Source organism: Phyllobates terribilis, unplaced genomic scaffold (assembly GCF_046119375.1).
Source record: "Phyllobates terribilis strain yellow unplaced genomic scaffold, ASM4611937v1 Scaffold_5__5_contigs__length_657084704, whole genome shotgun sequence".
In the NCBI taxonomy this organism is placed as follows: Eukaryota; Metazoa; Chordata; class Amphibia; order Anura; family Dendrobatidae; genus Phyllobates; species Phyllobates terribilis.
Window position 1 is genome coordinate 16,904,252 of NW_027362765.1, and position 13,730 is coordinate 16,917,981.

The following is a 13,730-nucleotide window of genomic DNA, read 5'->3' on the forward strand; positions in this document are numbered from 1 at the left end:
CGCATCATCTATACGCGCCCGCACTCGTCTCAGCTCTGCACGAAGGAGGCCCCGCCCTTTCCCGTGACGTCATCCCCTTGGTCACATGACGTTGCAGAGGATTGTCCCTGTGTGCGGCTCTGCAGGTGCAGGTCTGTGCAGACTCCGCATTGTTCTCTATGCGGATTATTCCTTTTCCTTCTATATCGCCGCCATACTCCGCAGCGCTGTACACAATATCACACGCCCTATAGTCCTTATTCACACCTGCGGTTCCTGTCTGTGTAGTGATTGCGTTTTCCTCTTCTCCAGACAGTAATGTCCTCCCCTCCCCCTGTGACCCCACATGATAATATTCCCCTATTCACCTGCAGCGGCCAGAACTCCCCCTATGTGCCCGAAATAGTATTACTGCCCCCTGAGTGCCCTCATATATTAGTAATGTCCCCTGTGTGCCCCCATATATTAGTAATGTCACCTGTGTGCCCCCATATATTAGTAATGTCGCCTGTGTGCCCCCATATATTAGTAATGTCACCTGTGTGCCCCCATATATTAGTAATGTCACCTGTGTGCCCCAATATATTAGTAATGTCACCTGTGTGCCCCCATATATTAGTAATGTTGCCTGTGTGCCCCCATATATTAGTAATGTCACCTGTGTGCCCCATATATTAGTAATGCCCCCTGTGTGCCCCCATATATTAGTAATGCCCCCTGTGTGCCCCCATATATTAGTAATGTCCCCTGTGTGCCCCCATATATTAGTAATGTCGCCTGTGTGCCCCCATATATTAGTAATGTCGCCTGTGTGCCCCCATATATTAGTAATGTCACCTGTGTGCCCCCATATATTAGTAATGTCCCCTGTGTGCCCCCATATATTAGTAATGTCACCTGTGTGCCCCCATATATTAGTAATGTTGCCTGTGTGCCCCCATATATTAGTAATGTCACCTGTGTGCCCCCATATATTAGTAATGCCCCCTGTGTGCCCCCATATATTAGTAATGCCCCCTGTGTGCCCCCATATATTAGTAATGTCCCCTGTGTGCCCCCATATATTAGTAATGTCCCCTGTGTGCCCCCATATATTAGTAATGTCGCCTGTGTGCCCCCATATATTAGTAATGTCGCCTGTGTGCCCCCATATATTAGTAATGTCCCCTGTGTGCCCCCATATATTAGTAATGTCGCCTGTGTGCCCCCATATATTAGTAATGTCTCCTGTGTGCCCCCATATATTAGTAATGTCTCCTGTGTGCCCCCATATATTAGTAATGTCCCCGTGTGCCCCCATATATTAGTAATGTCCCCTTGTGCCCCCATATATTAGTAATGTCCCCTGTGTGCCCCCATATATTAGTAATGTCGCCTGTGTTCCCCCATATATAAGTAATGTCGCCTGTGTGCCCCCATATATAAGTAATGTCGCCTGTGTGCCCCCGTATATTAGTAATGTCCCCTGTGTGCCCCCGTATATTAGTAATGCCCCCTGTGTGCCCCCGTATATTAGTAATGTTCCGTGTGTTCCCCCATATATTAGTAATGTTCCGTGTGTTCCCCCATATATTAGTAATGTCGCCTGTGTGCCCCCATATATTAGTAATGTCCCCTGTGTTCCCCCATATATTAGTAATGTCCCCTGTGTGCCCGAAATAGTATTACTGCCCCCTGTGTGCCCCCATATATTAGTAATGTCCCCCGAGTGCCCCCATATATTAGTAATGTCCCCCGTGTGCCCCCGTATATTAGTAATGTCCCGTGTGCCCCCATATATTAGTAATGTCACCTGTGTGCCCCCATATATTAGTAATGTCGCCTGTGTGCCCCCATATATTAGTAATGCCCCATGTGTGCTCCCATATATTAGTAATGTCGCCTGTGTGCTCCCATATATTAGTAATGTCCTCTGTGTGCTCCCATATATTAGTAATGTCCTCTGTGTGCCCCCATATATTAGTAATGTCCTCTGTGTGCCCCCATATATTAGTAATGCCCCCTGTGTGCCCCCTTATATTAGTAATGTCGCCTGTGTGCCCCCATATATTAGTAATGTCCTCTGTGTGCCCCCATATATTAGTAATGCCCCCTGTGTGCCCCCATATATTAGTAATGTCGCCTGTGTGCCCCCATATATTAGTAATGTCCCCTATGTGCCCCCATATATTAGTAATGCCGCCTGTGTGCCCCCATATATTAGTAATGTCCCCTGTGTGCCCCCGTATATTAGTAATGTCCCCTGTGTGCCCCCATATATTAGTAATGTCCCCTGTGTTCCCCCATATATTAGTATTGTCCCCTGTGTGCCCGAAATAGTATTACTGCACCCTGTGTGCCCCCATATATTAGTAATGTCCCCCGAGTGCCCCCGTATATTAGTAATGTCCCCCGTGTGCCCCCGTATATTAGTAATGTCCCGTGTTCCCCCATATATTAGTAATGTCACCTGTGTGCCCCCATATATTAGTAATGTCGCCTGTGTGCCCCCATATATTAGTAATGCCCCATGTGTGCTCCCATATATTAGTAATGTCGCCTGTGTGCTCCCATATATTAGTAATGTCCTCTGTGTGCCCCCATATATTAGTAATGCCCCCTGTGTGCCCCCATATATTAGTAATGTCGCCTGTGTGCCCCCATATATTAGTAATGTCCTCTGTGTGCCCCCATATATTAGTAATGTCCTCTGTGTGCCCCCATATATTAGTAATGTCCCCTGTGTGCCCCCATATATTAGTAATGTCCCCTGTGTGCCCCCATATATTAGTAATGTCCCCTGTGTGCCCCCATATATTAGTAATGTCGCCTGTGTGCCCCCATATATTAGTAATGTCTCCTGTGTGCCCCCATATATTAGTAATGTCTCCTGTGTGCCCCCATATATTAGTAATGTCCCCGTGTGCCCCCATATATTAGTAATGTCCCCTGTGTGCCCCCATATATTAGTAATGTCGCCTGTGTTCCCCCATATATAAGTAATGTCGCCTGTGTGCCCCCATATATAAGTAATGTCGCCTGTGTGCCCCCGTATATTAGTAATGTCCCCTGTGTGCCCCCGTATATTAGTAATGCCCCCTGTGTGCCCCCGTATATTAGTAATGTTCCGTGTGTTCCCCCATATATTAGTAATGTTCCGTGTGTTCCCCCATATATTAGTAATGTCGCCTGTGTTCCCCCATATATTAATAATGTCACCTATGTGCCCCCATATGTTAGTAATGACCCCTGTGTGCCCCCGTATATTAGTAATGTTCCGTGTGTTCCCCCATATATTAGTAATGTCGCCTGTGTGCCCCCATATATTAATAATGCCCCCTGTGTGCCCCCGTATATTAGTAATGTCCCCTGTGTGCCCCCGTATATTAGTAATGTCCCCTGTGTGCCCCCGTATATTAGTAATGTCCCCTGTGTGCCCCCGTATATTACTAATGTTGCCTGTGTGCCCCCATATATTACTAATGTTGCCTGTGTGCCCCCCATATATTACTAATGTCGCCTGTGTGCCCCCCATATATTAGTAATGTCCCCTGTGTGTCCCCATATATTAGTAATGTCCCCTGTGTGCCCCCATATATTAGTAATGTCCCCTGTGTGCCCCCATATATTAGTAATGTCCTCTGTGTGCCCCCATATATTAGTAATGTCCCCTGTGTGCCCCCATATATTAGTAATGTCCCCTGTGTGCCCCCATATATTAGTAATGTCCCCTGTGTGCCCCCATATATTAGTAATGTCCCCTGTGTGCCCCCATATATTAGTAATGTCCCCTGTGTGCCCCCATATATTAGTAATGTCCCCTGTGTGCCCGAAATAGTATTACTGCCCCCTGTGTGTCCCCATATATTAGTAATGTCCCCTGAGTGCCCCCATATATTAGTAATGTCCCCTGTGTGCCCCCATATATTAGTAATGTCCCCTGTGTTCCCCCATATATTAGTAATGTCCCCTGTGTGCCCGAAATAGTATTACTGCCCCCTGTGTGCCCCCATATATTAGTAATGTCCCCCGAGTGCCCCCATATATTAGTAATGTCCCCCGTGTGCCCCCGTATATTAGTAATGTCCCGTGTGCCCCCATATATTAGTATTGTCACCTTTGTGCCCCCATATATTAGTAATGTCGCCTGTGTGCCCCCATATATTAGTAATGCCCCATGTGTGCTCCCATATATTAGTAATGTCGCCTGTGTGCTCCCATATATTAGTAATGTCCTCTGTGTGCTCCCATATATTAGTAATGTCCTCTGTGTGCCCCCATATATTAGTAATGTCCTCTGTGTGCCCCCATATATTAGTAATGCCCCCTGTGTGCCCCCATATATTAGTAATGTCGCCTGTGTGCCCCCATATATTAGTAATGTCCTCTGTGTGCCCCCATATATTAGTAATGCCCCCTGTGTGCCCCCATATATTAGTAATGTCGCCTGTGTGCCCCCATATATTAGTAATGTCCCCTATGTGCCCCCATATATTAGTAATGCCGCCTGTGTGCCCCCGTATATTAGTAATGTCCCCTGTGTGCCCCCGTATATTAGTAATGTCCCCTGTGTGCCCCCATATATTAGTAATGTCCCCTGTGTGCCCCCATATATTAGTAATGTCCCCTGTGTGCCCGAAATAGTATTACTGCCCCCTGTGTGCCCCCATATATTAGTAATGTCCCCCGTGTGCCCCCGTATATTAGTAATGTCCCGTGTTCCCCCATATATTAGTAATGTCGCCTGTGTGCCCCCATATATTAGTAATGTCGCCTGTGTGCCCCCATATATTAGTAATGCCCCATGTGTGCTCCCATATATTAGTAATGTCGCCTGTGTGCTCCCATATATTAGTAATGTCCTCTGTGTGCCCCCATATATTAGTAATGCCCCCTGTGTGCCCCCATATATTAGTAATGCCCCCTGTGTGCCCCCATATATTAGTAATGTCGCCTGTGTGCCCCCATATATTAGTAATGTCCTCTGTGTGCCCCCATATATTAGTAATGTCCTCTGTGTGCCCCCATATATTAGTAATGTCCTCTGTGTGCCCCCATATATTAGTAATGCCGCCTGTGTGCCCCCATATATTAGTAATGCCGCCTGTGTGCCCCCATATATTAGTAATGTCCCCTGTGTGCCCCCGTATATTAGTAATGTCCCCTGTGTGCCCCCGTATATTAGTAATGTCCCCTGTGTGCCCCCGTATATTAGTAATGTCCCCTATGTGCCCCCGTATATTAGTAATGTTGCCTGTGTGCCCCCGTATATTACTAATGTCGCCTGTGTGCCCCCCATATATTAGTAATGTCCCCTTTGTGTCCCCATATATTAGTAATGTCGCCTGTGTGCCCCCATATATTAGTAATGTCTCCTGTGTGCCACCATATATTAGTAATGTCCCCTGTGTGCCCCCATATATTAGTAATGTCCCCTGTGTGCCCGAAATAGTATTACTGCCCCCTGTGTGCCCCCATATATTAGTAATGTCCCCCGTGTGCCCCCGTATATTAGTAATGTCCCGTGTTCCCCCATATATTAGTAATGTCACCTGTGTGCCCCCATATATTAGTAATGTCACCTGTATGCCCCCTGTGTGCTCCCATATATTAGTAATGTCGCCTGTGTGCTCCCATATATTAGTAATGTCCTCTGTGTGCCCCCATATATTAGTAATGTCCTCTGTGTGCCCCCATATATTAGTAATGTCCTCTGTGTGCCCCCATATATTAGTAATGTCCCCTGTGTGCCCCCATATATTAGTAATGTCCCCTGTGTGCCCCCATATATTAGTAATGTCCCCTGTGTGCCCCCATATATTAGTAATGTCCCCTGTGTGCCCCCATATATTAGTAATGTCCCATGTACCCCCATATATTAGTAATGTCCCCTGTGTGCCCCCATATATTAGTAATGCCCCCTGTGTGCCCCCATATATTAGTAATGTCGCCTGTGTGCCCCCATATATTAGTAATGTCACCTGTGTGCCCCCATATGTTAGTAATGTCCCCTGTGTGCCCCCATATATTAGTAATGTCCCCTGTGTGCTCCCATATGTTAGTAATGTCCCCTGTGTGCCCCCATATGTTAGTAATGTCCCCTGGGTGCCCCCATATGTTAGTAATGTCGCCTGGGTGCCCCCATATGTTAGTAATGTCGCCTGGGTGCCCCCATATGTTAGTAATGTCGCATGGGTGCCCCCATATATTAGTAATGTCGCCTGGGTGCCCCCATATATTAGTAATGTCGCCTGGGTGCCCCCATATATTAGTAATGTCGCCTGGGTGCCCCCATATGTTAGTAATGTCGCCTGTGTGCCCCCATATGTTAGTAATGTCGCCTGTGTGCCCCCATATATTAGTAATGTCGCCTGTGTGCCCCCATATATTAGTAATGTCACCTGTGTGCCCCCGTATATTAGTAATGTCCCGTGTTCCCCCATATATTAGTAATGTCACCTGTGTGCCCCCATATATTAGTAATGTCACCTGTATGCCCCCTGTGTGCTCCCATATATTAGTAATGTCGCCTGTGTGCCCCCATATATTAGTAATGTCCTCTGTGTGCCCCCATATATTAGTAATGTCCTCTGTGTGCCCCCATATATTAGTAATGTCCTCTGTGTGCCCCCATATATTAGTAATGTCCTCTGTGTGCCCCCATATATTAGTAATGCCGCCTGTGTGCCCCCATATATTAGTAATGTCCCCTGTGTGCCCCCATATATTAGTAATGTCCCCTGTGTGCCCCCGTATATTAGTAATGTCCCCTGTGTGCCCCCGTATATTAGTAATGTCCCCTGTGTGCCCCCGTATATTAGTAATGTCCCCTATGTGCCCCCGTATATTAGTAATGTTGCCTGTGTGCCCCCGTATATTACTAATGTCGCCTGTGTGCCCCCCATATATTAGTAATGTCCCCTTTGTGTCCCCATATATTAGTAATGTCGCCTGTGTGCCCCCATATATTAGTAATGTCTCCTGTGTGCCACCATATATTAGTAATGTCCCCTGTGTGCCCCCATATATTAGTAATGTCCCCTGTGTGCCCGAAATAGTATTACTGCCCCCTGTGTGCCCCCATATATTAGTAATGTCCCCTGAGTGCCCCCATATATTAGTAATGTCCCCCGTGTGCCCCCGTATATTAGTAATGTCCCGTGTTCCCCCATATATTAGTAATGTCACCTGTGTGCCCCCATATATTAGTAATGTCACCTGTATGCCCCCTGTGTGCTCCCATATATTAGTAATGTCGCCTGTGTGCTCCCATATATTAGTAATGTCCTCTGTGTGCCCCCATATATTAGTAATGTCCTCTGTGTGCCCCCATATATTAGTAATGTCCCCTGTGTGCCCCCATATATTAGTAATGTCCCCTGTGTGCCCCCATATATTAGTAATGTCCCCTGTGTGCCCCCATATATTAGTAATGTCCCCTGTGTGCCCCCATATATTAGTAATGTCCCATGTACCCCCATATATTAGTAATGTCCCCTGTGTGCCCCCATATATTAGTAATGCCCCCTGTGTGCCCCCATATATTAGTAATGTCGCCTGTGTGCCCCCATATATTAGTAATGTCACCTGTGTGCCCCCATATGTTAGTAATGTCCCCTGTGTGCCCCCATATATTAGTAATGTCCCCTGTGTGCCCCCATATGTTAGTAATGTCCCCTGTGTGCCCCCATATGTTAGTAATGTCCCCTGTGTGCCCCCATATATTAGTAATGTCGCCTGGGTGCCCCCATATATTAGTAATGTCGCCTGGGTGCCCCCATATGTTAGTAATGTCGCCTGGGTGCCCCCATATGTTAGTAATGTCGCCTGTGTGCCCCCATATATTAGTAATGTCGCCTGTGTGCCCCCATATATTAGTAATGTCACCTGTGTGCCCCCGTATATTAGTAATGTCCCGTGTTCCCCCATATATTAGTAATGTCACCTGTGTGCCCCCATATATTAGTAATGTCACCTGTATGCCCCCTGTGTGCTCCCATATATTAGTAATGTCGCCTGTGTGCTCCCATATATTAGTAATGTCCCCTGTGTGCCCCCATATATTAGTAATGTCCCCTGTGTGCCCCCATATATTAGTAATGTCCCCTGTACCCCCATATATAAGTAATGTCGCCTGTGTGCCCCCATATATAAGTAATGTCGCCTGTGTGCCCCCATATATAAGTAATGTCGCCTGTGTGCCCCCATATATAAGTAATGTCGCCTGTGTGCCCCCGTATATTAGTAATGTCCCCTGTGTGCCCCCGTATATTAGTAATGTCCCCTGTGTGCCCCCGTATATTAGTAATGTCCCCTGTGTGCCCCCGTATATTAGTAATGCCCCCTGTGTGCCCCCGTATATTAGTAATGCCCCCTGTGTGCCCCCGTATATTAGTAATGTTGCCTGTGTGCCCCCATATATTACTAATGTCGCCTGTGTGCCCCCCATATATTACTAATGTCGCCTGTGTGCCCCCCATATATTAGTAATGTCGCCTGTGTGCCCCCCATATATTAGTAATGTCCCCTGTGTGCCCCCATATATTAGTAATGTCCCCTGTGTGCCCCCATATATTAGTAATGTCCTCTGTGTGCCCCCATATATTAGTAATGTCCCCTGTGTGCCCCCATATATTAGTAATGTCCCCTGTGTGCCCCCATATATTAGTAATGTCCCCTGTGTGCCCCCATATATTAGTAATGTCCCCTGTGTGCCCCCATATATTAGTAATGTCCCCTGTGTGCCCCCATATATTAGTAATGTCCCCTGTGTGCCCGAAATAGTATTACTGCCCCCTGTGTGTCCCCATATATTAGTAATGTCCCCTGAGTGTCCCCATATATTAGTAATGTCCCCTGTGTGCCCCCATATATTAGTAATGTCCCCTGTGTTCCCCCATATATTAGTAATGTCCCCTGTGTGCCCGAAATAGTATTACTGCCCCCTGTGTGCCCCCATATATTAGTAATGTCCCCCGAGTGCCCCCATATATTAGTAATGTCCCCCGTGTGCCCCCGTATATTAGTAATGTCACCTGTGTGCCCCCATATATTAGTAATGTCGCCTGTGTGCCCCCATATATTAGTAATGCCCCATGTGTGCTCCCATATATTAGTAATGTCGCCTGTGTGCTCCCATATATTAGTAATGTCCTCTGTGTGCTCCCATATATTAGTAATGTCCTCTGTGTGCCCCCATATATTAGTAATGTCCTCTGTGTGCCCCCATATATTAGTAATGCCCCCTGTGTGCCCCCTTATATTAGTAATGTCGCCTGTGTGCCCCCATATATTAGTAATGTCCTCTGTGTGCCCCCATATATTAGTAATGCCCCCTGTGTGCCCCCATATATTAGTAATGTCGCCTGTGTGCCCCCATATATTAGTAATGTCCCCTATGTGCCCCCATATATTAGTAATGCCGCCTGTGTGCCCCCATATATTAGTAATGTCCCCTGTGTGCCCCCATATGTTAGTAATGTCCCCTGTGTGCCCCCATATGTTAGTAATGTCCCCTGTGTGCCCCCATATGTTAGTAATGTCGCCTGGGTGCCCCCATATGTTAGTAATGTCGCCTGGGTGCCCCCATATGTTAGTAATGTCGCCTGGGTGCCCCCATATATTAGTAATGTCGCCTGGGTGCCCCCATATATTAGTAATGTCGCCTGGGTGCCCCCATATATTAGTAATGTCGCCTGGGTGCCCCCATATGTTAGTAATGTCGCCTGTGTGCCCCCATATGTTAGTAATGTCGCCTGTGTGCCCCCATATGTTAGTAATGTCGCCTGTGTGCCCCCATATATTAGTAATGTCGCCTGTGTGCCCCCATATATTAGTAATGTCGCCTGTGTGCCCCCATATATTAGTAATGTCACCTGTGTGCCCCCATATATTAGTAATGTCACCTGTATGCCCCCTGTGTGCTCCCATATATTAGTAATGTCCTCTGTGTGCTCCCATATATTAGTAATGTCCTCTGTGTGCCCCCATATATTAGTAATGCCCCCTGTGTGCCCCCATATATTAGTAATGCCCCCTGTGTGCCCCCATATATTAGTAATGTCCCCTGTACCCCCATATATTAGTAATGTCCCCTGTGTGCCCCCATATATTAGTAATGTCCCCTGTGTGCCCCCATATATTAGTAATGCCCCCTGTGTGCCCCATATATTAGTATTGTCCCCTGTGTGCCCCCATATATTAGTAATGTCGCCTGTGTGCCCCCATATATTAGTAATGTCACCTGTGTGCCCCCATATATTAGTAATGTCCCCTGTGTGCCCCCATATATTAGTAATGTCCCCTGTGTGCCCCCATATATTAGTGATGTCCCCTGTGTGCCCCCATATATTAGTAATGTCCCCTGGGTGCCCCCATATATTAGTAATGTCGCCTGGGTGCCCCCATATATTAGTAATGTCGCCTGGGTGCCCCCATATATTAGTAATGTCGCCTGGGTGCCCCCATATGTTAGTAATGTCGCCTGGGTGCCCCCATATGTTAGTAATGTCGCCTGGGTGCCCCCATATGTTAGTAATGTCGCCTGTGTGCCCCCATATGTTAGTAATGTCGCCTGTGTGCCCCCATATGTTAGTAATGTCCCCTGTGTGCCCTCATATGTTAATAATGTCGCCTGTGTGCCCCCATATATTAGTAATGTCGCCTGTGTGCCCCCATATAGGGGTCATTCCTTGTCAAGTGAACCAATGCTCTTTTCCTCTATATTGTTGATTCCTTTGGGCTTTTGTCCTCTGGTAATAGTGTGTTAGAGAATGCAAAATGGGAAGAAAAAAATCTTTATACTTAAGTTGTTTTTTTTTTTTTTTAATTAATTTTCAAAGTTTAACACCGTGACTTTCTGTGTTACCGGCCTTTCCGTCTCTCCTGATAATTCTTGCCAGAACCAAGGTGGAGAAACGGGATAAACACCATCCCGCTCCGCACTGTCCAGGCTTTCACCCAATATGTCACAAGAGTATCTTGTGCTGCGCCAATTCTTTGGAATGCACTACCCAGGACAATTCGATTAATTCCCAATACCCACAGTTTCAAGCGGACCCTAAAAACCCATTTCTTTAGACTGGCGTATCGCCTCCACACACTATCTGTCCATCCCAGTTGTCCGTCCCAGTTTTCCCCCATATTAAAATCTTCTTCAACTTCAGGTTCATACCATCCATGCACTTAATAGCCTCTGTCAGGACTGTACACATACTGGCCGGCGACCAGTCCATGTATTATTTATCCTATTTAGTATATCAAGGCTGCATTATACAATATATGTACATTCTACCTTTTGTGTCTCCCCCATTTCCTCATAGACTGTAAGCTTGCGAGCAGGGTCCTCACTCCTTTCGATATGAGATATGCTTATTCTGTATTGTCTGTATATGTCCCCCCTAAAATTTGTAAAGTGCTGCGGAATATGTTGGCGCTATAAAAATAAACATTATTATTATTATCTGTGTTATTATTTTACCCAGGACGACTCAAATGCAAAATCTTAAAAAGCATTTCCAAAAAATAAATATGTTCAAAAAAAAATTCTAAAACTTCCCATGTGCCTCCTATGCTCCTAAGTCACATCTGAACCAAAATGCAAGTTGGGATCTCAAAGGGCTTAAACTTCAAAAAAAAATAACTATATGAACAGTGTCAATATGAAAATCGTAAAATCAGATCTGCTCAGCCCGTGGTCTGAGGGTGTGGAGTCTTTATTTATCAGTCGACCATGACAGCACCACGAGCGAGGGGATCCGCCCACCAAGGACAGGAAACCTACAGGCTTTAATGGGATGGCCCTTTCTTCTCACCTCAGTTTGGTTTCCTGTCCTTGATGGAGGGAACCTCTGACTGGCTTACCTGTGAAGATGTCCGGAAGAAGCGTGCTGTCGAGCTGCGCCCCAGTCTGGGATCAGCAGTTCCGCTACTGTCCTGTGCCTTGGGCTGTGGGAGCTGCGCCCCTGTCTGGGGACAGCAGCCCCAACTTGAGGTGGGCACAGCATTGGGGGACTGCGCCCCTGTCTGGGGTTGGCAGCCCCAGACCTGCACTCAGGACGCTGGGGGAGCGGCGCCGGCACCTCGGCCGGGGTAGGGCCGCCCCTAGCAGCAGGTGAACCCTAGCTGGAGCAGGCAGCTGGACGGAGAAAGCGCCAATTACAGGCAGGGCTGTGGAGTCGGTATAAAATGAACCGACTCCGACTCCTAAAATATATAATAAATTGGGTGCAGTAGATCAATGCAGTTTGTGGGGAATATTTTTAAAAAGACTATCAAAAGACGCTTCATGTTTCTTAAAATGGATGCCTGCACGCGTCACAGAGTGAACTATTTTGCCATCAATGTTCGATATGTTTGTGACAACAAAGAAATTGTTACCAAGACACTGGCAGTAAAAGATACTAAAGCTCATCACACCAGACAGCTTCTCCAGGCCTTAGTGGAAAAAGTTCTGCAAGATTACAAACTCAAAAGAGAACAGGTTCTTGCTATTGTAACGGACAATGCCTCAAACATGATAAGTACAATTAAACTGATGAATGAGAGGAATGAACAACAGCTAGAAGAAAATGTAGGATTCAGTATGTTTGAGATGGAAGGTCACATTGCTGTTCATGTAACTGAGGAACAAACAGATATTACAACAGAAGAACAGCAAAATTATACTTTAGAAATAGATGATCTTGTTGAAGCTGCTTCACACCTCTTTCCTATTCATCACATGCGCTGTGTTGTGCACACGCTGCTGCTGGCAATAAGTGATAGTCTGCAAGAGGGACATGCTGGAAATCTGATTGGAAAAGTGAGGAAATTGGTTATTGCCGCCAGAACCCCTAAAATTGATTCCATCTTGAAGAGACGTACTGGGAAAGGGGCAATTGTCGATCAAGCCACTCGGTGGGGCAGCACTTATTTAATGATTGAGTGATTGCTTGAACTAAAACCGTTTCTTATAGATATGACGAACCCTCAGGTAACCCTAAATGAAGGTCAATGGACAGAGGTGGCTGAATTGAAGGAATTGCTTAATCACCCATTTACCGTGACTAAAAAATTACAAGCTGAGGATTTAACTCCTGGCATTTTCATAAGGGAGTGGAAGAACTTGCTATTTTGCCTGTCCCAAAGAGGAGGTTTAATCGTTGATGGCATTTCTGCTTCAATGAAACGGAGAGAGACACAGCTATTGGAAAATAACATTTTTCTGGCAGCTGTTTATGTGGACCCAAGTCATCGTATACTGCTTGATGATCAACAGCTTACTAAAGGAAAAGAAGCTCTGACTGAGGTAGCAGTTAGGATGAGTGGCCTACAGGAGGACTGCCAGGCGCTAGAGGACTTGGGTCCTGACAGTGCTACTGCTGCCATATCTTCATCCTCATTAGATGAGGAGTTTGACATTGACAAGTATTTGGATGACATGGAGCAGGCAAAGCGTTGCCGCAAGGAAAAAGATTTCACTCCGTCTCCTAGAGCAAGCAGATTGACCATATTTCAGCAAAATGTTTCACTTGCTCTCAAAGAAATAGAAAAATTCAACCGTTCATCAAAACTGACTGTGCATGAGGCAATTCCTTTATACCCGGAAATTGTTAGAGATGTTGCCCACGTGGTTACGGCTTTGCCTCCAACCCAAGTTAGTGTAGAGAGGTTGTTCTCTAGCCTTAAAATGATTAGGTCAAATTCGAGGTCATCTATGAAGGAACAAATTCATAGACTGCACAAATGTTATTTCGTATGTTTTTGTTGAAAACTGTTTTTTGCCACTTACA

At 46.2% G+C, this 13,730-nt stretch overlaps 1 protein-coding gene across 1 annotated transcript in view; it reads left to right on the forward strand.

Annotated features, from left to right (window-relative positions):
* Position 1: 1 nt before the first annotated feature.
* LOC141270842 (uncharacterized) overlaps positions 2 to 13,730 on the forward strand; it is a 127,434-nt gene continuing 113,705 nt past the window's right edge. The window contains exon 1 of the mRNA XM_073680939.1: positions 2 to 131. Coding sequence (XP_073537040.1) covers positions 86 to 131 — 46 coding nt within the window. The 5' untranslated portion in view covers positions 2 to 85. The remainder of the gene's footprint in view (positions 132 to 13,730) is intronic.